Genomic DNA, 26,390 nt, shown 5'->3' on the forward strand with positions numbered 1-26,390 from the left:
GTTGATTATTATATTTGATATATCAGCTCATTCACCAGGATAATAACGTAATCAATTTCATCTCGTGACGTTTATTTATAACTGTGATCATGTGATTAGTTTGTATAAACAAAACTTGCATTTATTTGTGTATCATATCGGTTAACTGATAAATAAGGGGGGATGGAGCGTTTGCGGTACTTCTGCTGTTTTATTTTGTTCTTTACCACAGTATATGGTAAGTAATAGTTCATATCTAACTATTAAATATGTATTTTTAACGCAAATACTTTTTAAAGTGATATTTAAGCTGGATTACGAGACATGCGTAAATAAATATTTTTCACTTGAGATGTTTATAAATTTAATACTTTTTATAGGTCATCTTTTATATAGTGTGGTCACTGTGACGCCGATTTAAACAGGTTTATATTAATCTTACCAAATTGTTTAGTCCATGTACTACACGATATAAAAAATGGTTTGAAGAAAGACATAAATCATTTAACAGTTTAATCTCACAGACCAGAGTTTATCCATATACATATCTATTAAATGAAGATATTGAATAATTTAAATGACCTTTTCCCAATGTACGTATTCTTGGTTTGAAATTTCCATACGGGAAAGTATATTGTTTTCTATTATTTAAGTTATTTGTTCACAAGAAAACTAATTTGCGTATACCATTTTTTTAACGTTTTTTTTATAATACACATTTATGCATATATATATTTTCATATGCATATTTTTATATGAAAGTGAATTCTTTTAGACTCTTGTTACAATTTTATTCCATATGAAGCCTATACATTTTGAAAAAATAAATCTATTATATATATATATTTTCATATGCATATTTTTATATGAAAGTGAATTCTTTTAGACTCTTACTACAATTTTATTCCATATGAAGCCTATACATTTTGAAAAAATAAATCTTTATTTATCAGGTTTTTATATACGTATTTTATATCGAGTGTGTAGTAACGTTATCCATGTTGTATACACATGATACTAGAGCAAACAAATTCTAACAATTACTTTTAAAATTTTGTACAAGTAAATAAAAAGTTGTCCATTTAGATTTAATAAAAAATATGTTTAAGGTAATATGTATATAGATGCAAAAGATATGATAAAGTAAATAAATTGACCGTGAATGCAACTGGTCAGGCGTTCTATCCAAATTTATATACAACATATTCAACTGCAAGCTAGTGTCTATCCTTTGCGTTTCAGTATACTGTGTCAAATTGAAAGACATACTTGCACATTAAACACAAATGTCCCACTACTAAGTCAGAAACTAAATAATATCCTTATGAGTTTGTTTTGGAAACATTGTTTATTTAAAACACTTATATCCAAAATCTGTATTTTTTTAAGTGTGTGTTTCCTTTCTATTAATGCAACTTTATTATATCAGGCACATATCTTTCAATTATTTCAACACTATTACCTTCATACAGTATAGACTATAACTTGTCGAAGAAAATGTCAATGTTCAAAAATCAATTTAAAGAAAATATATAAAACTAATAACCATTTAAAAGTTTTGATTTTTACTTTATAAAATTGCTAAATTACTAAAATCACAATCAAATATTTTCGATAGCGTTCGTGAAGTGGAACATATTACAACGACGAATAATTGAAGATACCGGATATTGAATTTTGTTTTAATGGTAATGGTAACATATCTGAAGTATTAAGAAGCCCCCCCCCCCCCCCCCCCCCCCCCCCCAAAAAAAAAAAATAAAAAAAATAAATTAAAAACAAATTGAACATCTTTTTTTCTTTGTTGCATGCTCCAATAGAGGCTGATACAAGTAGCAGTCACATCAATAACGGACTAGACCTAATAGTCCCAGAATAAACGAATACAAACATACTATAACATGTATAATGTTCAACACAATGCTTATGTCAGCTATTCTTTTTCAGCTTTGAAGTTTAAAGAATACAAACATTTCTTGGAAGAACAATCCAGAAACCAAACATTTATGAAACTATTCGATCAGCATATTAAAAAATTCAACAGAGCAAAATCAAAGGTAAAATTACGTTTAAATTCTTTTTTGATGTACTATTTTTACTGACAAGCAGAAGTATTTAATATGCTGTCAACTATTTAAAACGCCGATTTTAGTACACAAGAACGTGTTTTTCTGTATAACCATCATCAGGTTCAACCGTCACAAAACTCAAAATGTTTAGAGTGCCTAGAAGCCAATGGCACAGAAGAGTATTAAGAAAACGAGAAGGAGAAATTTAAATTCCAAGGTTTGAATGGATCATAGAACTATGCATGGTTATCACTGGATTTCTGCATTCCGTCAATTAAAACCCATGTTAAAAGCGGCTATTGGTTTTGTATGATGTATAGATACGAAGTCACGTCCTTTCGGAAAGGTGCAACTAAAGCATGTTTAAGGAAGAGTTTCACGTCTCTGTACGTTAAAGTGACAACATTACAAAATGTCCATGCAAAGGATTGATAGATGGCCTGTTGCAAAATATCACTCCTTCCCCTATCCAATATACTGTTATTTTCCATAGTTCCCGCTTTTTATACATGTCCGTTTCTTACGATCACATGTACGTTGTGTCGACAGTAGAACCAGTGAAGTTTGATTTCTCACGATTTTTTTAAAGGTTGTTTTTGAAATATTAAACTAAAGTAATAGTTTATTTCAAACCAAAACCAATACAACTTATAGGAGGTGCATGTAAATAATAACATAGGAAATCTCATTTTGTAAATCTCGATTTTGATAAAATATTTTGGCATGTCATATTAAATGAGAAATATAAACTCTTTAGGAAATGTGGGATAATTAAAAAAATTGGAGGTTTAAAAATCATCACGTTTATCATATATCACACAAAACAAAAGTTATGAAGAAAACAAAAGATTCCATAGCGAAAATATGAAATCAGTTCATCTGATATTGAAATCATGATCAGATGATACAATTAGAATGTATTTTTGTTGTTTTTGTTTTGTTTTGAATAATCTCTGATTCATTTCAGTACAATATCAAGTGAAAAAAACGTTCATATTCATAATTTTTTATGTAATTGCACATAGCCTCAATTTTCAACTTCTTCGGACAAAATTTAATCTTAGACTTATTTTGGTTGTATTGTTATGATAGGTTTTGTTTTATCTTCAATTTTTACTTCAGTTTTGTTTGCTGTCCAAACTCTCACTCTATATAACATTCTTGATGAACTTTGTGCATGCAAATCATATCATTTTAAAAAGTTTATTCCGCTTCATTAAATGTGATGTTTCCAATAATACAATTTATCCTTTATGGTTTAGGTACTTTGACAACCGTCTCCAAAGTTCTTGAAGACTTGTAAAACATTTTTTTAATGAAAATTGTTTTTAATTAATTATTTTATCATATTGTGAATTTCAGAGCGTCCAGTTTCCATGCGAAGGATTTAGATTAAGCAAGAACGCAACAAATGGTAATACAACTTTTTACATATGTTGTTTATGAATCCGCATTCTGTCAATATTATACAATTGGCTGGTATATATGTTAGACTCAGATCGACGACCGGCCTCTAATCGACGTCCGTTCCTCAAATCGACAGCCGTTTCTCAATATGACGTCCAAATCTGACGTTACATTCTCAAATCGACGTCCAATATTTTGATACTCTAATCGACGTCCATTGTGACGGCAAATACGTCCGATTGTTGTAGTTTTCTTTAATCAATGTCCAATATCAATAATTAATAAAGTACTGGATTTGTATGACTTAAACATTTATACATAATTTCTATTAGATTGTTTTCAACCTGAAATAGGTATCATGCATATTAAAGTTTATCTTGATAAAAAGTTAATCGAATCGATCTACATAGTAGTGTGTCATTCCTATTCATGTTAATAAATGACATCATTGGAAGTGTATGTCAAGGAGAAAACAACCTAACGACAAAGAAAACCAAACGACATCTAGAGGATATTATTCAATCTTCAACAATAGACAAAATAAAGAAGTACAGCCAAATGTGTTTTTTTGGACGTCGATTTGAGGAACGAACATCGATTAGAGACCGGACGTCGATCTGAGTCTTACATATATATTATAAATTTCATTTTTATACCCCCGCTTTAAAAAAAGGGGGGTATACTGTTTTACCTCTTGCTGTCCTTCCGTCAGTCCGTCAGTCCGTCAGTCAGTCCGTCCGTCCGTCCCATGAATATTTTTCGTCGCATTTTTCTCAGGAACTACAATACAAGGATTTCTGAAATTTGGTTTCAGGGTTTATCTAAGTCAGCTATACCGTGTGATGCGTTTTCAGATTGATCACTTGACAACTTCCTGTTTACCGAACACTTGTATGATTTTACACATGATAGCCAAGTTGAAAATTTTCGTCACATTTTTCTCAGGAACTACAATACAAGGATTTCTGAAATTTGGTTTCAGGATTTATATAAGTCAGCTATACCGTGTGATGCGTTTTCAGATTCATCACTCGACAACTTCCTGTTTACCGAACACTTGCATATTTTTACACTATTAATATTATCCACTTGCGGCGGGGGTATCATCAGTGAGCAGTAGCTCGCAGTTTCACTTGTTTTTTTTTATAAAAGATATATGTGTTACTGTATTGCATCACTTGTGAACAGATGTGGTTTTTGAAAAGCTAGATTTGGAATGTTAATAAGAGCGATTTTGATTCTTATTTTTTATTGGAAAAAGATGGTCAATGAACGGATTTGTGTTTAACGTCGAGTAGTAAACGTTATAAAATTTACCAGAACGAGCAATATCAACCTTGCTTTGTATAAGAGAAATAAGTAGGGTCGGACTCTTCGTAGTAGTGTACGCGGTAACAGTATGCAATACGACATGCCATCCCAACCAGACACACTGTTCTGACTTCAAGCCGATAAGTCTTTGATTTTACTACTAAATGCCTCGTTCTAAGAGGTAAGATGTAAAATATAAAATTTCAAGTCTTGGCTATACCGAGGATTAGACCACTACCCTGTTATCAAGCTGGTGAATACGATTTCACGAGACTGCCGAGGCGGTTGAAACAGACGCATGTATTATACTTGACCTCGTGTCATCATGTAAACAACACATAAATATTAAAGTTATGCGTTAGAATGGTTACAAAGTCGAAAATAGTATGCTCTAGATAAAAGATGCATGTACCCGGTATGTACACATGTATCTGTTTAACTGATTATGTAGATAAAAATACTATCAATATACACAGGACTATCTCAAAGGCCAGATAATTTATAGATATTAGTAACCATTGAAAACACTTCTATTTTTACTTTTAATTACATTATTCAGTATAAATTATATATTTTACTGCCCCGGATGCACATTTAGACCATCAATATGTATTTTCATTGAAAAACCAAATCCTAGTTTATATTATGAGACAGGTTCCGTGGTGACTAATACATCACCTGTAGTGGTATTAATTAAGTAAAAACCAATTGCATTTAATTGTACTAATTTAACTAATACCAATAACGGTACAAAGGACAAGCTACACGTTAGGCCGTAAAAGCCTTAAACTTCAACTTTTATATCATAAAATTTTAATATGACCACAATTTGAGTCTTAAATTGGTTTTTACTCCATTCTGCATCAAATTCTCATTTCGCCAATAAATGTTTCCGTAGTGACTTCTAGGACAAAATATTTGAAATCAAAAACTTATCTTAAAAAATAAGTTTTCCCAAAAGTTGAAAAACAGAGGTGTTATCAAGATGCTCTGTCGAAGAATGTTTATTATAAGACATTCAAAACTTAAATGTTCTCTGTTTAGTTAAATAATTATAGCATAAAAAAGTGATGTTAGTTTTTAAGGGTCCACCCTGATAGCCGGACACTAAAACCCAATATCAATATATCAATGGAAAATTGAAAACTAATTTTTATATAGTATGTTCAGAGAAAACAGACACACACTGTACCTGTATATACTTAGAAAAAATCCATGGCTACTTGGTATCGTGACGGTTTCTCATGAGTCTTACTTTTGTATATTGTCGTTGTTCCATAGAACTTGATTAAGTACCCTCTAGTTTTCATAAAACAAAACAACTAAATATGATACATGCCTTTTTGTGCTTCTTTGTTACATGTTTATTTGTTTTTATAGTGATTTAGATTATAATACAATGTTGACTGCTGTACCACTGTTTTTGACATCTTTGCATATCATGTCTTTTTAGTTTGTTCACGCATCGTTGTCAATTGAGAGGTTAAGCTAGCTATAAAATCAGGTACAATCCACTATTTTCTACATACAAAAATGCCTGTTACAAGTCAGGAATATGACAGCTATTATCCATTCGTTTGATGTTCTTGAGCTTTTGATTTTTCCATTTGATTAAGGACGTTCCTATTTAAATTTTCCCTGGAGTTCAGTATTTTTGAGATTTTACTTTCTATTGACACGATATTCTTACATTTTATATTGTCGTAAAATGAAGCGCAGAAACAAGTTGACGGAAACCCCGTTTTGAGAATGATATTCATTGAAGTACCCTATGGATTTCATTTTTCGTTTTTCAGTTCATGAATTGACACCAGCTGACATAAGCGTGGTTGCTGCTATTGGCGATTCCATCACAGTAAGTGTAATATTATTAAAATTACAAAAGTGACTAGTATAAGCTGCTGTTCAATTCCTATTTAGAACAGATCTTATGTTTGTTCGCATTTATTACATTGTTGTAGATGGTTGTTATATCCTATATATTTTGTAATAGGTATTGTTTGTCCCACTACTTACATTATCTAAATTAATTTTATTTGTAGAGAATTGTAGATTGTACCTAAGGTCAGGTGTTCATCACGAAGTTTAACAAATACCGTTTTGCAAAAACAAGTGATTTCCTAAGTCAAAGTTCAATTCGCCGAAATAGTAAACTGAAGTATCTCTTTTTTCACGCAATTGCACTTACTAAAGTTCAAGTTCAAGCGCTTCCGATATCTTTAAGTACCGGTCTTTGTAAAAATCATGCAGAAGGTGATTCATGGCATGTCACAGAAGTAATTTTTTTTGCCCTATATCATAAGAACTTTGGTAGATGGTCAAAATTCTGTCTTTATTTTCCCTGTATTATGCCCGTTGCCATGGTAACCATCAAATCAACATTTTGCCTGAATATGTGAAAAAAGACCCTTTTTGAAAATATAAAATAAGGGAATTTAAAGTCCCATAGAAATAAAGTTAATCAATACAAACAATATGTATATTTACAGTATTGACAAACAAAACCCCAAACTATATAAAAACGTTAAAATTGTGAATTTACTAAATAGTTTGTTTCCATAGCAACCATTTAAAAATGTGTTAAAATTCGAAAATGAAAAATTTCAAAAACTTTAAAATTTTAAATCTGTTTATCTCCCAAGACCAACAATACCATGACATGTCATTGACAAATTTTGAAAGACCACATTCTATATATTCAGAAAATAAAAAGAAAGTCGTGTGTTTTTTTTTTTTCTTTAAAAAAAAAAATTTAGTCAAAAATTGTCAATTTTCACCAAAATTCAGATTAACAATCAGATGAATAATCAAAAATTTTGAACTTAAAAAGCTAAAACATTCCATTTATATGTGCAATTCTGACACACATTTGTTAATTTTAAAGGAGAATATATGATAAATGAAGATATACTTGTACAAAATGAAAAATCATCACTCTGGGTATGGTGCACCCCCCTTTTTTTTCGATTTTTTTTTTTTTTTTTTTCAAAATTATAAAATTTGTTGAAAGAAATGTGGTATCTCATTGTGTTTACTTGTGAACTAAGTATTTTAAGAATTTAAGCATAGCACAACTTCTAAAGTTGAGGGCAGCATATGTACCCCCTCCCTTCAATCTTATATGTAAGATTTCTCAGAAGTTTAAAAAAAAAAATGGTAATACGCATAACCCGTTGTCGTGTCTAAGACTGATGCTGTCAGTGAAAAAGAATAAAGTTGAATCCAAAACTTAATTACTAGTAAGTCTATGTATAAAGATAAGAGGATGTGTTGTAATTGTCAATGAGACAATTAACTCTCAACCAGAGAGAGCAAAGACATAGAAATAAACAACCACAGATCACCGTATATCCTTCAACAATGAGCATAACATGATTATCTATAAAACAAATCTTAATGAACATTTAAAAAAAAATAGCTCAGGATAATTTCTCTTTCAAAATGGCTATAAAGAAGTTACAGTAACAATTTAATGCAACTCATTGTTGGTTTTTGAAACAGATTGATGCTTTAAAAACTTTAACCCTAGACTAAGATCTGCTAAACAAGAACACTCTCCCTGAAATGTCTGGTTGGTTTTATTTATAATTGAATTACTTTTGAAACTCTGTAAGTGTTATGTAAAGATTTTAATACAAGTATCATATTAACTTAACATTATCAATGTTCTAAGAAAATGAGGTCAGGGTAAGATGAACTATGTCAGACAGACGAAAAAAAGAGAACGGAAACGGAAAATTCAGCATTTTTTCCATTTTTAAAGGGGCATAACTTATTGACAGTACCTGTTACACCAATAACATTCTAACTGTTCTGAATTTTATGGAAATAAGCATTGTGTATAAGTTTCAAAACATTTGGTTGTGGCAAACTTAAGTTAGAGAACGGAAACAAAAAAGTCAGCATTTTTTTTCCATTTGTATAAGGATATAACTCTGGAACGGACGTACTTACAGACAAGGGTACAACTTAATGCCCCCTTTGCTACAGTGGGGGCATACAAATTCTACATGTTCTATCTGAAGAAATATATACCAACGATCTACATTAATTGTGCAAGAATTTGTCAATGTTTCTATTGTATATGGTGGAAAAGGACAGCTTGTCTATTATTTTTTTTAAAACCTAACTGAATTATTATTTGTATACCGCAGAATAATCGCGTTTTTTTATGGTTCTCAAAAATATTATCCTTGTGGCCCTGAGGAAAATTTGCTGGTCCGAACTATTGTATACTGTTTTGATTCTCAAACCTTTATGACAACCATGTGCAATGGCCATTCTTGAATTTTGCCTAATTTAATCAATTGTTATATTTACATATTTTTATGCCCCCGCAGTGGCGGAGGGGGCATTAAGGTTAACCCTTGTCCGTCCGTCAGTATGTCCCAACGTTGGTTTCTGTTCTCTATCTTTAGTTTGCCTCAACCAAATGTTATGAAACCTAATCACATTGCTTATTACCATAAAACAAGACTAAGTTTGGTGGTGTCACTTAAACCGTCCAAGAGTTATGCCCCTTTACAAATAGAAATATTGCTGAATTTCCGTTTCTGTTCTCTAACTTTAGTTTGTCTTTACCAGATGTTATTAAAATTATACACAATGCTTAAAACCACCAAATGCAGATCAACTTTGAATTTTGGTGGTGTAACTTTCACTGTTCTATGCAATGCCTCTTTATAGATGGAAAAAGTTGCTGAATTTTTTGTTTTGTATTTCTTTCTTTAGTTTGCCTCAACCAAATGTTACGAAACTTTTACACAATTCTTATCACCATAAAAGTTAGTACACAATTGGTAAGTGTCTTCAGTCATGTCCGTTTATGACTTTTATGATATGGAAGCGGGAGCATCATCTGTGTCCAATGGACACATTCCGCATTTATTTCAAATCTTTTAGATAAGTTAGATTATTATATATTAGAATAAAAAGAAAGGTTCTGTAGTTCTTCTTCAATTTCAATTTTAGCACAGTTAAATCGACATAGTGACAAATAAGTGTTTGCATAAAGGTTTCGATACATGTCGATTTACATGGGAGGTAAATAGTAACAGCCATTATGTGTACATAATCTGACTCTGTGCAATAGTATACTAGTCCACAAAAGAAACGATGCAAGGCAATGTATTTTCCATAGATAATGAAATTGGAAACACTGTCATGACTGTACCAAGATTAAAACTGTCCCATTTGTCTAATCTTTACAAAGTGTTATTATCTTATCAAAACCACTGATTTAAGACAAAAAAAATATTTTATTTTTTTATTTTTGTTATATCAAAAATAGTATTTTTATAAATAAACCAGATGCTCCGCAGGGCGCAGCTTTATACGACCGCAGAGGTATTGCACAATACTTAACATAATAATTTTGGACCCCGATTTGGACCAACTTGAAAACTGGGCCCATAATCAAAAATCTATGACCATGTTTAGATTCAGCATATCAAAGAACCCCAAGAATTCTTTTTTTGTTAAAATCAAGCTAAGTTTAATTTTGGACCCTTTTGATCTTAATGTAGACCAATTTGAAAACAGGACCAAAAATTAAGAATCTGAATACACGGTTAGATTTGGCATATCAAAGAACCCCAATAATTAATTTTTTGATGAAATCAAACAAAGTTTAATTTTGGACCCTTTTGGCCCCTAATTCGTTGGGACCAAAACTCCCAAAATCAATCCAAACCTTTCTTTTGTGGTTATAAACCTTGTGTTAAAATTTCATAGATTTCTAATAACTTATGCTTAAGTTATTATGCAAAAACCAAGAAAAATGCTTATTTGGGACCTGTTTTTGGCCCCTAATTCCTAAACTGTTGGGACTAAAACTCCCAAAATCAATCCCAACCTTCCTGTTGTGGTCATAGAGACCTTATGTTAAAATTTTATAGATTTCTTTTTATACGACCGCAAAATTTGAAAAATTTTTCGTCGTATATTGCTATCACGTTGGCGTCGTCGTCTGCGTCGTCGTCGTCGTCCGAATACTTTTAGTTTTCGCACTCTAACTTTAGTAAAAGTGAATGGAAATCTATGAAATTTTAACACAAGGTTTATGACCACAAAAGGAAGGTTGGTATTGATTTTGGGAGTTTTGGTCCCAACATTTTAGGAATTAGGGGCCAAAAAGGGCCCAAATAAGCATTTTCTTGGTTTTCGCACTATAACTTTAGTTTAAGTTAATAGAAATCTATGAAATTTTGACACAAGGTTTATGACCACAAAAGAACGGTTGGGATTGATTTTGGGAGTTTTGGTTTCAACAGTTTAGGAATTAGGGGCCAAAAAGGGCCCAAATAAGCATTATTCTTGGTTTTCGCACAATAACTTTAGTTTAAGTAAATAGAAATCAATGAAATTTAAACACAATGTTAATGACTACAAAAGGAAGGTTGGTATTGATTTTGGGAGTTTAGGTCCCAACAGTTTAGGAATTAGGGGCCAAAAAGGGACCCAAATAAGCATTTTTCTTGGTTTTCGCACCATAACGTTAGTATAAGTAAATAGAAATCTATGAAATTTAAACACAAGGTTTATGACCATAAAAGGAAGGTTGGTATTGATTTGGGAGTTTTGGTCCCAACAGAATAAGGGGCCCAAAGGGTCCAAAATTAAACTTTGTTTGATTTCATCAAAATTGAATAATTGGGGTTCTTTGATATGCCGAATCTAACTGTCATGACTGTGTATGTAGATTCTTAACTTTTGGTCCCGTTTTCAAATTGGTCTACATTAAGGTCCAAAGGGTCCAAAATTAAACTTAGTTTGATTTTGACAAAAAATGAATCAGTTACGTTCTTTGATATGCTGAATCTAAAAATGTACTTAGATTCTTGATTATTGGCCCAGTTTTCAAGTTGGTCCAAATCGGGGTCCAAAATTAAACTTTGTTTGATTTCATCAAAAATTGAATAAATGGGGTTCTTTGATATACCAAGTCTAACTGTGTATGTAGATTCTTCATTTTTGGTCCTGTTTTCAAATTGGTCTACACTAAAGTCCAAAGGGTCAAAAATTAAACTTAGTCTGATTTTAACAAAAATTGAAATCTTGGGGTTCTTTGATATGCTGAATCCAAAAATGTACTTAGATTTTTTATTATGGGCCCAGTTTTCAAGTTGGTCCAAATCAGGATCTAAAATTATTATATTAAGTATTGTGCATTGGCAAGTCTTTTCAATTGCACAGTATTGCGCAATGGCAAGAAATATCTAATTGCACAATATCGTGAAATAGCAAATTTTTTTTTAATTAGAGTTATCTTTCTTTGTCCAGAATAGTAAGCAAGAAATATCTAATTGCAAAATATTGTGCAATAGCAAGATTTTTTTTTAATTGGAGTTATCTTTCTTTGTCCAGAATCAACTTAAATCTTTGTTATATACAATATACAATGTATATTCACTTTTTACTACCAACTGATAAATTAAAATAATCTTTACCATTCAGTGATAACAAGCAGTTTTTTTACATCTTAATATTTTATGATGTATTTAAATGAGTAGTTATTGTTGCAAACTCCATTAGAAATTTTAATTGAGATTAGTTTTGGAATAAGGGAAAGGGGGATGTGATTAAAAAAATTGGGTTCAATTTTTCTCATTTGAAATTTCATAAATAAAAAAGAAAATTTCTTCAAACATTTTTTTGAGAGGATTAATATTCAACAGCATAGTGAATTGCTCTAAGAGAAAACAAAAATTTTAAGTTCATTAGAACACATTCATTCTGTGTCAGAAACCTATGCTGTGTCAACTATTTAATCACAATCCAAATTTAGAGCTGAATCCAGCTTGAATGTTGTGTCCATACTTGCCCCAACCGTTCAGGGTTCAACCTCTGCGGTCGTATAAAGCTACGCCCTGCGGAGCATCTGGTTACTTATACTAAAGTTATTGTGCGAAAACCAAGAAAAATGCTTATTTGGGCCCTTTTTTGCCCCTAATTCCTAAACTGTTGGGACCAAAACACCAAGAATCAATGTCAACCTTTCTTTTATGGTCATAAACCATGTGTTTAAATTTCATAGATTTCAATTTACTTTTACTAAAGTTAGAGTGCGAAAACCAAATGTCTTCGGACGACGACGACGCCAACGTGATACCAATATGCGACCAAAAAATTTTCAATTAATAAAAATCGAAATTAGAACTTAATTTTTTTCGTTTAAACATGGTCTGCTTAAAATTTTGATTTCCATCCGTCCTTGTGTCCATCTGGCTGTCCTTGCAGCGCTCGCACATGTACAAATTATGTCAGATTTTTAAGAAACTAATACTTTAGGTTATTATAAGCAATATCTCGAACAAGTTAGATATTGGTGGTCAATCGACTTTAATAAAAACATTTATAACCCTTGAAAATAATAAATTTATGGAAAATAGCCCCTTTAACGCTCCCACAGGTACAATTCTTGCCAGATTTTTAATAAAACTTATCCACTAGATTAATATCAACAATATCTCGGATGAGTTCTATAATCATGGACAATTGACTTTTCTAAAAGAGTTATGACCCTTAAAAATATTAAAATTTATGGAAAGTTGCCTTGTTAGCGCTCTCGATGGTACAAATTTTTTATTTTTTATTTTCAGTTTATTTCTGATAGAACGGACGTAGTTTTTTTAGGTCACCGTTTCAAAGGAACTGTGAATTTTGCCATCACTTTGCTTCCGTTGTCGTCTGTCCGGTGTAAAATATTTGAAACATTTCCACTGAAACTACTTAACCAATTCCAGTAAAACTTATAAACTGAATGATCCTTAGGATATCTAGAATTAAGTTTGTGTTCTATTTTCTATTTTGTAAAAAAGCATGGCCGCCATGGGTAAAATAAGAACATAGGGGTAAAATGCAGTGTGTAGCTCATATCTCAAACACTAAAGCCTTTTAAGAGCAAATTTTCAGATGAATCTAACAACCCATTGTTGGGTTGCTGCCACTTAATTGTTAATTGTACGGAAATTTTGCAGTTTTGGTTATTATCTTGAATATTATTAATGACAAAGATAAACTGTAAACAGCACAACTTTCAGCAAAGTAGGATCTACAAATAAGTTTATATGACCAGAATTGTCAATTGAATCCGTATGCAGTTATAGCCCTTTAAAGAAATTTTTCACAATTTGTTCATCTAGTTTTCTTCCTTTAAAAAAAAATCTTCTTTTGATATTGAATATGCTTAATCAATTTCAGCCCAACTTGGGAGTTATAATCTTGTATAAATTTAGTTTTTTATTTCCTTGTACTTCAAGAAACTTAGCCACTATGGCTAAAATGGAACATAGGGGTAAAATTCATTTTTTGCTTTTGAAGAAAAAACGACAGATACAAAGAACATTTAAATGGAATTGTTAAGCCACTCATTGATATATATTGAAGGGACAAATAATCATTGATGCAAGATTTAACCAAAAATTACAGGTGATCGATTCAGGTTCTTTAGAGTCAATTTTAAAGACCATGAAATAGAATCTAAAGATTTTAAATTTCTGTTTGGGTTGTTCTCTCTTTGACACATTCCCCATTTCTAAAAAAAAATCTAATATATAAAAATGGTGTAGGGGGTTCTATTATTGCCCTCACCCTTTGAAGAAATTTCATGTTTTAATGCTCAAAATGTTCACAATTGAATTCCATCTTTTAAATTTATTAATGATTTTTTGAATTTTGAAAAAAAAGGGGGGGCACCATGCCCAGAAAGAAAAAAAGTCCTTCTCTACAAAAATATCTCTATCAATCATATTTTCTCATTTATAATTACCAAATTTGTGTCAGGAATGCACGCATAAATGGAATGTTTTAGCTTTTTAAGTTCAAAATGTTTCAGTATTCATCTGTTTGGTAATCTGAATTTTGGTGAAAATTGACAATTTTTGACTAAAATTATTTTTTTAAAGAAAAAAAAACACACGACTTTCTTTTTATTTTCTGAATATATAGAATGTGGTCTTTCAAAATTTGTCAATGACATGTCATGGTATTGTTGGTCTTGGGAGATAAACAGATTTAAAATTTTAAAGTTTTTGAAATTTTTCATTTTCGAATTTTAACACATTTTTAAATGGTTGCTATGGAAACAAACCATTTAGTAAATTCAAAATTTTAACGTTTTTGTATAGTTTGGGGTTGTGTTTGTCAATACTGTAAATATACATATTGTTTGTATTGATTAACTTTATTTCTATGGTTCTTTAAAATCCATTATATTTCAATTTTCAAAGGCTACTTATGGACGTATTTAGGCAAAATTTTGTAAGGATGGTTTCCATGGCAACCAAAGTTGAAAAGAAAAAATTAATACAGAAAACTTATTTTCATACCATACCTTCATCATAAACAAAATATAAAGACATTTGAAGAAGGGTCATGAATCGCCCATCAACAGGAACCTGCATGATTCTTACAAAGACCGGTACTTAAATCCTAAATTTTTTAATTTATTCATTACGAGCATTCATGTAGGTTACTAAGTTAGTAAGCTAACTCACACGAAAAACGCCAAGCTCAACCATTTACAATCTGGATAAGACTGGCACGACTGGTATAATTATAATAAAAATCATGTAATGTTACGTACGACGTTATTTCAAGACGTATTGAAGACGACAGTGTTCTCTCTGTATTTTCAAAATCTGTCAAATTATTCAAATATTCGTTCTATATTTCACTCTAGGCTGGAACTGGTATTACAGCAAAAACACCTATTGGACTACTAAGGCAGGACAGGGGACTTTCCTGGAGGTAACATTTGAAATCCAATTTATTTATCAAAATATTTAATTTTGGGTTTTATAGAGTTGTTATAGATTGGTGGTTTCGTGAGGAATACAGAGTGTCATAGATATGAAGGAAATATATGTAGTTTATTTTCCCAACAACACAAACATGTGACGCTGCTAGATCGTTTTAACTTGTTAGCATTTATAAAGTTTTATTTTCAAATAATGTGTAGCAGATTTCTTCAAACTTCGAAAGAAACTTCTTCTTTGCTATAAAAGTCATAAATAAACGCGTTTGCTGAATGGATTATGACCTTTCGAAAGATCAAAACTTTGCCATTGCAAAACATGATGTGTCATATATAACGACAGAAATTTTATTTACCAATCGTAGTTTGATTGTTTTGAAATGTTTGTATTGGTGAATACAGAAAGTGGCAATATCAATCAACCAATAATAAAAATTACTCATCATAGATACCAGGATTAAAATTTTGTATGGTTAGCTTTATAAAATGATATCACTAAGAAACAGTTATTTATTTCAGTGTTGGTGGCGATGGCGATGTTGATGAACATATAACACTAGCAAGTAAGATTTTAATAAAAAAATATCACTTACAAATCGACATTTTTTTTTTCAATTTTAGCCCCCCAAAAACCCAAACAGAAAACGACAGAACATGGTATATATTACACATAACACTTCTGGACACCTTTAAACCAAAGTCAGAAATATCGACATTAGAACTTTGTACATATTTGTTTATTATCATAAAAGAAAACATTCAAATTTAAGGCAAATGTGTAAATGATGAATAACTATTCATTAAATAAAAATAATGAAGTAACAGGAAAAACCATACATGATTAAATACAAGGACATGGTTTAAAAATTTGCGTTGTAAAAGTAATATGATTTTGATAAACCTTTGTAGGCAAAACTGAACCATGCCTTAAGGAATATAAAATTAGACAATGACTACAACAATAACTAACAAATAGATAAAAGAAATAAGATAAACGATTCGACCTATTGTCCAACGGAGATACCCAAATTAGTTTAAGCTAATACTTTGATACATTCTATGCTTTTGATCATTATTTAGATATGCTGAAACGATTTAATCCAAATCTGGTAGGATTTTCTGTCGGAAGTGGTGATTTTGAAAGTGAGAATGCTCATTTAAACGTGGCAGATCCAGGGAATGAGGCCAGGTTCGTTTGTGATATATCAAGAAGAAATAAACAAAAATACCAGTTCCAGAATATATAAAGAAGAATTTTTATAAATCAAAACAGCTTTTCACTTTGCTACTGCTAGATGATTTAAAAAAAAGATTGACCTCAAAATACAATTAAACAAACGAAACCGGGAATATCAAATGATAATTTTAGTTCAACTGTAAACTGACTATTATTGCCACGACTGACTATTATTGTTATCGGTAAATTACTGTTGCATATATTGGGCAACTTCAATGTTAAAACTTTTCTGTACTTTCAGCTTTCATGTCGCTCTTAAATTAACAAAAAGTGATACTTTATTAATCTTTTTAAAAGATAAAACTTTTGTGAATATTTAAGATATACCATAGAGAATTGAGACGTTTTTCAAAATGAAGGTTCAAAAGCTTTTGTCAATGTTTTCGAAGTTCTAGATATTAGGAATATATGCTATTTACTAGAATGAGATGATCTTGTAATGACAGATTATTATATGCACACATTACATTTTATGTTAACAAGTTCTAAATATGAAAAAAAAATAGAATTTGAAACCAACAGAATATAAACAGTATTTTGTTGTCCAAAACATTTTGCAATAATAAGAAAACATGTTCCCAGGAAGTATTCCAATTATCCAACAAAAACGACCACGAACTGATTACAATAATTACACTCTCACTCTTATTTGGGCAACTGTTTAATGATGTATAAAAAAAAGAAATTTTATAAATCACTGTAAAGAATAGGGTTTGTATCCAGAGATTTGAAATTTGTAATACGTCTTGCAACCATTCATTTATGTGTAGTAAAATTACTGTGTTAAATGGTTAATCAGAAGGTAAGAATTCACTGAACTGAATTAAATATTATATATTTTGTCTCTTTAGAAACATGCCATTCCAAGCCAGATTACTAGTAGATCGAATGAAGTCTGGTAAAGAAGGAGTTGACTTCGTGAATGACTGGAAAGTTATAACAATGTTCATTGGTGGAAATGATCTGTGTGACTATTGTGGTGACAGGGTAACAAATTACAATGATAATACCATGTACATTTATTGCTCACAGGAAGAATGATATTAAATGTTTCCATGCTTATTTCATTTTTGACCTCTAGAATATGTAAAAATTAGAAAACTGCGTTGGTCAGGGACCGATAATCTGTTTCTGCACATGTCTTTAACAGTAAAGTTGTATATACGCATATTTCAGAAGAAAACTTAAAAAATAGCATCAGGAGTGCCTCATAACCAATAGAAAGAAAAAAAAAACACAAAAAAAGCAACACGTTTGTTTGGTTGTTGACGTTATATTCTAAAATTTATGTTTTCTATAACACAGTTTACTATATATCCATATAACCGTAATAACATAATAAGAAGACGTGTATAATTGCCTGTGTGATCCATACATCTCCTTCTGTCCACCCAATGGACGATAATGAGCTTTAAATGATATGTTTCTGTTCTGATAGCGTAATATTTTAAGATAACATTACCTGTTACATTTTTACGGTCCAAAATGATTTAATGTCTGAATATTTGTAATTTAATCTGTAAAACAAGGATTAATACAATACCTTACCTTATGTTTAACCCTGAATTTCAATAGTTGATTTTACCATACTAAATTTTTTTGGTTGTTAGACTCATTCAGTTTTAAAGTTCTTAACATAGAAACAATGATTAATGAGAGGTTGTAAAAATATCACTCGTTAAAAAAACAGGTGACCCAATGATAAATAAAAGTACGAAAAACACATTACAAAGGAATTTGAAATTGGATAACACAACCCATCAAGTACCTGCTAGAACTCAAATGTCTAACTCGCAATATAGTGAGCAATACCATGCTCCACGACCATCTTTTAAAGGTTTGGAAAAACACAAGCTAGTGTTATTATAACTCATAGAAATAGAGATTCAATTTTAAATTATTTAATTTGTCTTATTTTTTTTTTTTATGCAGCCGGAATATACAGTAGAAAAATATATTGGATATATCACAGAGGCATTGGATATCTTCCATAAAGAAGTACCAAAAGCTTTTGTTAATGTGGTGGAGGTTCTAGATATTGGCAATGTACCATTACTAAATGAAAACTTAGTTTGTGATACACTTCACTAGTAAGTATGACTGGAAGAATATATGAGGGTACTGTAGTAAAAGAAAAAAAGAAATGTATATTTGATATTACAGAACTGACAAAAAATAGCACACAATTAGTAACAAAAATAAAAACAATAGATATCAACGACGCACAACATTAAAAATCGCTTTTATGCAATTTCTAGTATGCACTTTCACAGGATAGTAGTACAAACATATGATACAGATTTTGGGTTTTCATTATAGGCTTCATTTGTTATATTCGAGTTACAGAAATTGGGAGCATAAGTATACATACAAACAATTCGGATTATCACGATAAAAAAGCCAAAAAGAGGACAAAAATATTATCTATTTGGAGTTTATTGGATTCTCTTGTTTTCTTTTACCTTGCCGGCGTCAGACATTGGCGTATGGACCGGCGTGCACAAAACGTACAGAGAAAATTGACAAAGCGAGAGGAACGCTAATGAATCGTTAAACGCGCGCTGCATATGTTTGAAGTACGCCGAAATACAAAGGTATACGCTTGTTGAACGCTACAACTTGAGGAAATTTTTATGCAGCATACCAATTTTCATCCAGCTCAAGCTTGTGTCTAGCGTATACCTGTATGCTACATGCACGTAATACATACGCTACAAGCTCGTTGAAAACACTACAGATAAGTTTGCGACACGTTAAGGGCACGTTGTATACGCTTCAAGGTCGTTCGACTTTATCTTAAACAAACACCCCATAATAGAACGTCCAAGATACGACCGGAACGCGTCTCAAATACGTTCAAGAAACTTTTTTCCTTCGTAGCGTGCATTCCATGTACGTTAGACAAACACCAGGCATACGCCAACATACGTTTCTTGAACTCCCGATAAACGCTTAGGTACGCTTCTCGTACGCCCAATACACGCTACTATAGTTGTTAATGTCTGTGTCATTTTGGTCTCTTGTGGACAGTTGTCTCATTGGCAATCATACTACATCTTCTTTTTTAAATTAAAGCTCGTTGTGCACACGTTACAGATATGATTGACAGTTTGAATGCATCCAAAATTACTAGCGCATTAGCAGCGTTTTTAACACGCTCGGCATACGTCGGAGCTATACGCTGATGTGTGAAGCCGGTATTAATTTCAATATTTTGAACTTTGTTTGCAAAATTTTGACATTGGTAAACTATTGTTGCCTCTAATCATAGTATTATTTGCACTTCGGTGATTTTAATTTATCTATTCGATCTATACTCAAGTACACAATTACGTTCTGTAGTAAGTCACTTGTTACCTTAGTTTTGTAAAAGTGAAACCTAACCTGAGGAAACAACTCAATAGGCTTATTTGTCTGAGGGAGATGCACTGTATTTGTGTTTATTTACATACCGGTAATTAATGAATACACATTATCAAACTTACATTTTTTTATTCCCCAGCTTTACATGTAGATGTGGTGCCTTTCCTGGAGATAATAAAGATGAACTGAAAGATTTGGTTATTCAATACCAGAATGGTTTGGAGGATTTGGTAGACTCTGGACGTTATGATACCAGAGACGATTTCACTGTTGTCAATCAACCATTCCTTTCTGAAACAAAAATACCAGTTAATGTAAGTATTGACATAACAATTCAACAATGATACCAAGGTTATAATTTGGTTTGCCGTTCGTATGTTTCGTCTATGTAAATCACCTAGTAAATTGTGTACGTTCGAGGAGCTTTTCGTGAATAAGTATCAATTACCTTAATTAGGAACATAAAGTGAACAGCTATATGACTAACAGGGAAATAACAATAATGATAATAATCAAACTCATATAAATTTAACTTATGTAACTACATTTTATAAAGATTTTTCTTTTTCCAAATGCTTTGTTATACGTTTTCTAATGAAGTACCTGTTTCTTTTTTTTAGGAAGACAATTCTACTGATTTGGATTACTTTGCACCGGATTGTTTTCACTTTAGTGAGCTTGGGCAACAAGTTGCAGCTAGTGCTCTTTGGGATAACATGGTAAGACCTATTAAAATAAAGTGAATTTGATTACGTCTACTTATTTTGATTTCATGAAAATCGTAAAAAAATCGTTATATTAAGTAGGATTGTTTGACAAAGTGTAATACATATACAACAATACTATTAACATTAACATTCCAATACTTACACTCAAGTCCTGTGTGTTCTTGCATTCATTTGTACTATATTCTTGTCACGTAATGTTGGCATTTAGTGGAATGTTTAGCATTTCAATAAGCGGGAGGTTTGGCTAGCCATGTCTCGAGGTTCAACTTACCATTTTTCTTAAAATGTCCTGTACCAAGTCAGTAATATGTCAGATGTAAAAAGTAGTCCATATCTTTTTATTTTGGCGTTTGTTTTTATAGCTTATAGCAGTGCATTGTATCTTTTGTTCCGTTGTTTGCCTCTTATGGTTGTTGCGTTTCCTCAGTTGACTATTGAACAGCGGTATACTACTTTTGTCTTTATTTAAGGTTCTTCGCAATATTGAATATAATTTTAATCATGTTACATGAATATTCACTGAATCAAATTTAATAAGAATATAGTCAAGACCAAACACTCTTTGATGCCTTAAACCTGATGCCTTTTGTTATCTATTATTCATGTGTTTCTTTGCCAAATACGTTCTGCTATTTATTTGTATTGTAGTCCTGTATTAGTATGTTGTCATTTTAATGTTATATTAAACAATACCATCAAAGTGCGAGGTTTGGCATGCCACAAAACCAGGTTCAACCCACCATTTTTTTCTTTAAAAATGTCCTGTACCTAGTCAGGAAAATTGCCATTGTTATATCATAGTTTATTGCTGTGTGTGTAACATTTTTACGTTGTGTTTCCGTTGTGTCGTTTGTTTTCTCCTATTTTTGAGTGTGAATTCACATTACTATAAGACGTGTCACGGTACTTTTCTATCCCAAATTCATGTATTTGGTTTTGATGTTATATTGGTTATTCTCATCGGATTTTGTCTTATGCTTAGTCCGTTGCTGTGTGTGTTACATTTTAATGTTTTGTCGTTGTTTTCCTCTTATATTTAATGCGTTGTCCTCAGGTTTAGTTTGTTACCCCGATTTTGTTTTTTGTCCATAGATTTATGAGTTTTGAACAGCGGTATACTACTGTTGACCTTATTTTTGATGGTTAGCTAGTCATGATGCTTGGTTAAGCCAATTGTTTTCGGAAATGACTTCACGAAGTGGGGGAATATTACTTTCTAGTCGTTCTGTTAGAAGATATAACTAAGCGTCTTGTTTATTCAGGGTTATAAGTATGTTTCTATGTATGTTGGTGTTTGTTTTTGTAACAGTTCAGTGGTTCTGTTGTTTTCCTTTTATAGTTGATGTCTTTCTCTCGGTTTTGGTTTATGACACGGATTTGTTTTTAGTCGATTTATGACTATTAAACAGCGATATACTACTATTGACATTATTCATGGACTTTCCCTTTGAATTTTCTTTAGAATTTGATATTTTGTTTTTTTTAATACATGTTTATGTAGAGTTGTTATTGAATCATAATGCAGTTTATTTGATGTAGCAGGGTAATGAGCCCATGAAGCTAAGTTTGATATGAATTAGAAACATACCTGAAACGTTTAAGTAGCAACACAGTACGGACATATAAATAGTTGATACTTAACCCAAACTTCTATACAGTTAAGTACTCTGTAAGAAAAAAAGTAAGAAGAAATGAAGAGCTATAGATCACTGTTTATTTCTTAAATAGTATTTTAACCATATTTTGTTCGTTTGATTTGAGTATCTAAAATGGGCAAAAAAAAATGTGATTTGAAAAAAAAAAATAAACTAAAATAATTTTTCAAAAGATTTTCCTTCTATCTGATTTTCTGATTCTGCTATCCTGTATGTATTCCATTTTTCCTTCTTTTTTTCAAAACAAGATTGAACCAGTAGGACAAAAGAGAACATACTGGAGACCAGGAGAACCAACAGAATGTCCTGATACTGTAAGTGTATTAATCTCATAGTTATAACGTTGTCACAATCAAAATAAAGATATTATGGTCTCGTTCATCAATTGCCACATACGAGTCTTGATCAAGTTTGAAGTTATGTGATTGCCATACAATTGACCGGCCCGTAGCCAGGATATTTTCCAAATGGAGAAAAAGGGGGGGGGGGGGGGGGTATTTGAACACGGGAACTAGACTTTAACATTCACAATTCGAACAGGACGTTGACTTTAAAAGTGCTTATTTGTTTTCAAGGTGGGGTTCGTCCGAACCCCCCCAAGCCCCCCCCCCCCCGCCCTGGCCACGGGTATGATTGAGAGGTTCAGGTAGCTATAAAGCAAGCTTTAAACTATTATTTTCTTCATAAGGAAATGCATGTGCCAAGTCATGAATTTGATAAGGGACTTACCGATTTGAATTTTCGGTATACTTGTTATTTAACTTTTTACATATTTAGTAATTTAAATTTCAACTACGGTAATCATGAATGTATTTCGATTTTGTAATCTTACGAAGGTAATTTGGAAATCCTTAAAAAGTGGTGAATTTTCTCTTGCTTCAGGAAGAACCATATTTCTATACAAAGAAAAATAGTAAACGAGTTGAAGGATTTGGTTCTTACCGTCAACAGACCAGACAAGAAAACAGACAGCCAGATGCAAATGCTAGAACTCATCAATTTAGTAGCACATCAGTTGCCGGGATTGTTATAGGTGCTTTGTGCATTATGATTGTAGTTTCACTTTCAGTTTATTACCTGAAACAGAAACGAAAACAGAATAGTGTAGAGAGATATCAACTACTACAAGGATCCTCTCCTAATTACACGGAAATATAAACAGATATTGATTATTATAGTGCTAAAATAAAACAGCATTAAGGTTGTGTTATGTTAGAATATTTTTTCTCATTAAAGTATTATTGAAATATCCAATTGTTGTAGACCTTAAAGAAAAAAAATAATGATCTATTTCAATGATCTTTCTTATGGAAATGATTCAGTGTTCTAAATTTAAAACATAATTTCACACATCTCCACTTTTAAAACAATATTTAGAAATGCACGAAAGATCTGTTTAATTATAGAGCGCACTGCATCTTGACGAACATACTTTTTTATGTCTATTTCAAATGATTATATTTGATTTAGTTATTTACCCAAGAAATTTTTCTTTGATTAAAAAATTTGGTTTTAAAATCACCAAGTTTAGTTGAAAAGCAGCATTAACCAATATTCTTTAATTTATGTATTATGAATAGTGAATACAAGAGGACACATCACGTTTTGCATACCAATGGTTCTAAAAAGACCGGTTACCACATCTTTTGTTTATATTTCGTAGTGAAAGATATATTTCTATACATGCCAGTAGGTGTTAATATATATATATATATATATATCAGTCTAAAGATTTGCACAACGGTACTGATATAAGATGTTATAATACGAAAATGTTGTTATTAAATCGTGCTGACAAATATTTCGGCTCAACAAATGGCCTTCTTCAAGTGTCACAAGTTTTAACAATACTATATATATATAAAAAAATTTATTTTGTCATTGTCAAGATTCATGAGATTATTGTTATTCAGGTAATTTATTGTTTGTATATAATTTGTATTTTTGTATTTAGAATGTTCAATTAAAAAAGAATAAATAAAATTGTACACAATATTTATTCTGTTCATTTAAGATACGGAAGACCATTAACATTTGCTGACAAGAACATGACTTCATGGTTAACCTCTTGAACCAAACATTTAATCTTGAAATGTGATAATTTCACGTTACCACCTTTACTTGTTCAGTAGAACAATTTCTAGCTTCGTCGCCTAAGACGAAAGCAGGTCCAGTAACTGCTGGGTTCAATCCGTCCGTCTTTGAGTAGAAGTCTGACATTTTCTTGGATTCTATTGAAGAGAATGGTTTTATATTTGACCTACAGCTTGATAATGATGAGTTATTGTGTTTCAGCAAGTATTATTAAAAAAAAATGAAAACAACACTTAACAAACTTATGTTTCTGAAGCACTTTTCTGGATTCAGCTTCATCAGGTAGCAAAATGCGTAATATTTTAAAGCCAAGATTATATAAATAACTGAAACATTTGTAGTAAATGACATACATAACTAAAACCAAAAGCCAAAATTCATCATAGGTCGACTTTGCCTGAGGGATTGAACCCTTAGTTTCTTCATAATATTTTTTTTTTATAACGGATAGTTATGAATGTTCTTGCATTTATTTGTACTGTAGTCTTTGCATGTAATGTGTCATTTTAGTGTTATATCTTACATTGCAATAAAATCACGAGGTTTGGCTAGCCACAAAACCAGGTTCAACTCACCATATTTTCTAAAAATGTCCTGTACCAAGTCAGGAAAATGGCAGTTGTTATCTTATACTGGTACTAGGTAGATCGTTTGTGTGTGTGTAGCACTGTCATTTGTTTTTGTTGCACTTTAGCGTTTCTTTTCTGTTGTTTCGTTGTTTTCCTCTTAAGGTTTCCTTTGGTTTTGGTTTGTAACCCTGAGTTTTTTTCTCTCAATCGATTTATGAATTTCGAAAAGCTGTATAACACTGTTAAATTTTTTTTTTTTATAAAAGTTTGGTTATAAATCATGTCAAGTATTGAGTACATAGCTGATGGTGCCATCAGGAATTTATGGTCCACAGCAGCCGTATCCACCTAGTTTTGTAAATAATGTAAACATTTTATAAAATTTCATTCGTCAGAAGCGGTTTTCTATAATATTCCTTTTCGTCGAAATTTTCATGGCTTGTATGGAGATTAATTTTAAATTTGTTTCACAGCTTGATAATGATGAGTTGTAGCGTGTAAGCAATCTTCTAACACAATGGTAACCGCTGTATCCCGATTTTTGACGTTTTTACTTATTATACCTGTTTTGTTCACACATCGTTGTCAATTTAATGGCATTTTATACAACTGCCATACAAGCCAGGAATATGACAGTTAGTATCCATTCACTTGATGTGTTTGAGCTTTTGAATTTTTCTATTTGATTACAGACTTTCAGTGTGAATTTTCCTCGAAGTTCATTATTTTTTAGATTTTTAAGAACAAGTATTTCGTCAAAAGCTTTCCCGACTTGCTTTTAAGGTTTGATTTTATATTTGGTATGAAACTTGATATTCATGAACTGAAGCGTTTAACACCCGTAATGGTCCATAATTGGATCAATAAAGTGTTCCAATTTCTAGGCCATTTCCTCTTTGCTGATTGACTTGTTTGAATTTTTTGGTCAAAGTTTTCTTGCCATCAATGAAAGAAATGAACAATATGCTGCAGTTTACATGCAACCTAAAGCATGTATATACAGTATTTGTCTTGTAGCATTAAGATAAGTTTTCATCAAAGAATACATGTCGATGGATTAGGTTTGAACATGTTTGATATTGGTAACTGAATAACAGTATTCTAATTTTTATCATCCTATTCAATTCATGAACATCACTAAAATACTGTTGCCTAAATTTAGAATTAATATGGTAATTAAAGGGGCACTAGCTATCAAATTCATGTTCACCGATTTTAATCA

General features: G+C 31.4%; 1 protein-coding gene across 1 annotated transcript; it reads left to right on the forward strand.

The window, feature by feature from the left end:
- The first annotated feature begins 35 nt into the window (after positions 1 to 35).
- LOC143068782 (phospholipase B1, membrane-associated-like) lies at positions 36 to 24,221 on the forward strand. The gene is made up of 13 exons (XM_076243080.1): positions 36 to 217; positions 1,927 to 2,036; positions 3,411 to 3,462; positions 6,563 to 6,621; positions 15,448 to 15,515; positions 16,042 to 16,085; positions 16,603 to 16,711; positions 17,611 to 17,746; positions 18,692 to 18,849; positions 20,262 to 20,436; positions 20,743 to 20,841; positions 22,754 to 22,819; positions 23,388 to 24,221. Exons 1-13 carry the CDS (start codon positions 163 to 165, stop codon positions 23,661 to 23,663), a joined length of 1,407 nt encoding a protein of 468 aa, XP_076099195.1. The 5' UTR covers positions 36 to 162; the 3' UTR covers positions 23,664 to 24,221.
- Positions 24,222 to 26,390: the final 2,169 nt, after the last annotated feature.

This window comes from Mytilus galloprovincialis, chromosome 3, assembly GCF_965363235.1.
Source record: "Mytilus galloprovincialis chromosome 3, xbMytGall1.hap1.1, whole genome shotgun sequence".
Taxonomy (NCBI): Eukaryota; Metazoa; Mollusca; class Bivalvia; order Mytilida; family Mytilidae; genus Mytilus; species Mytilus galloprovincialis.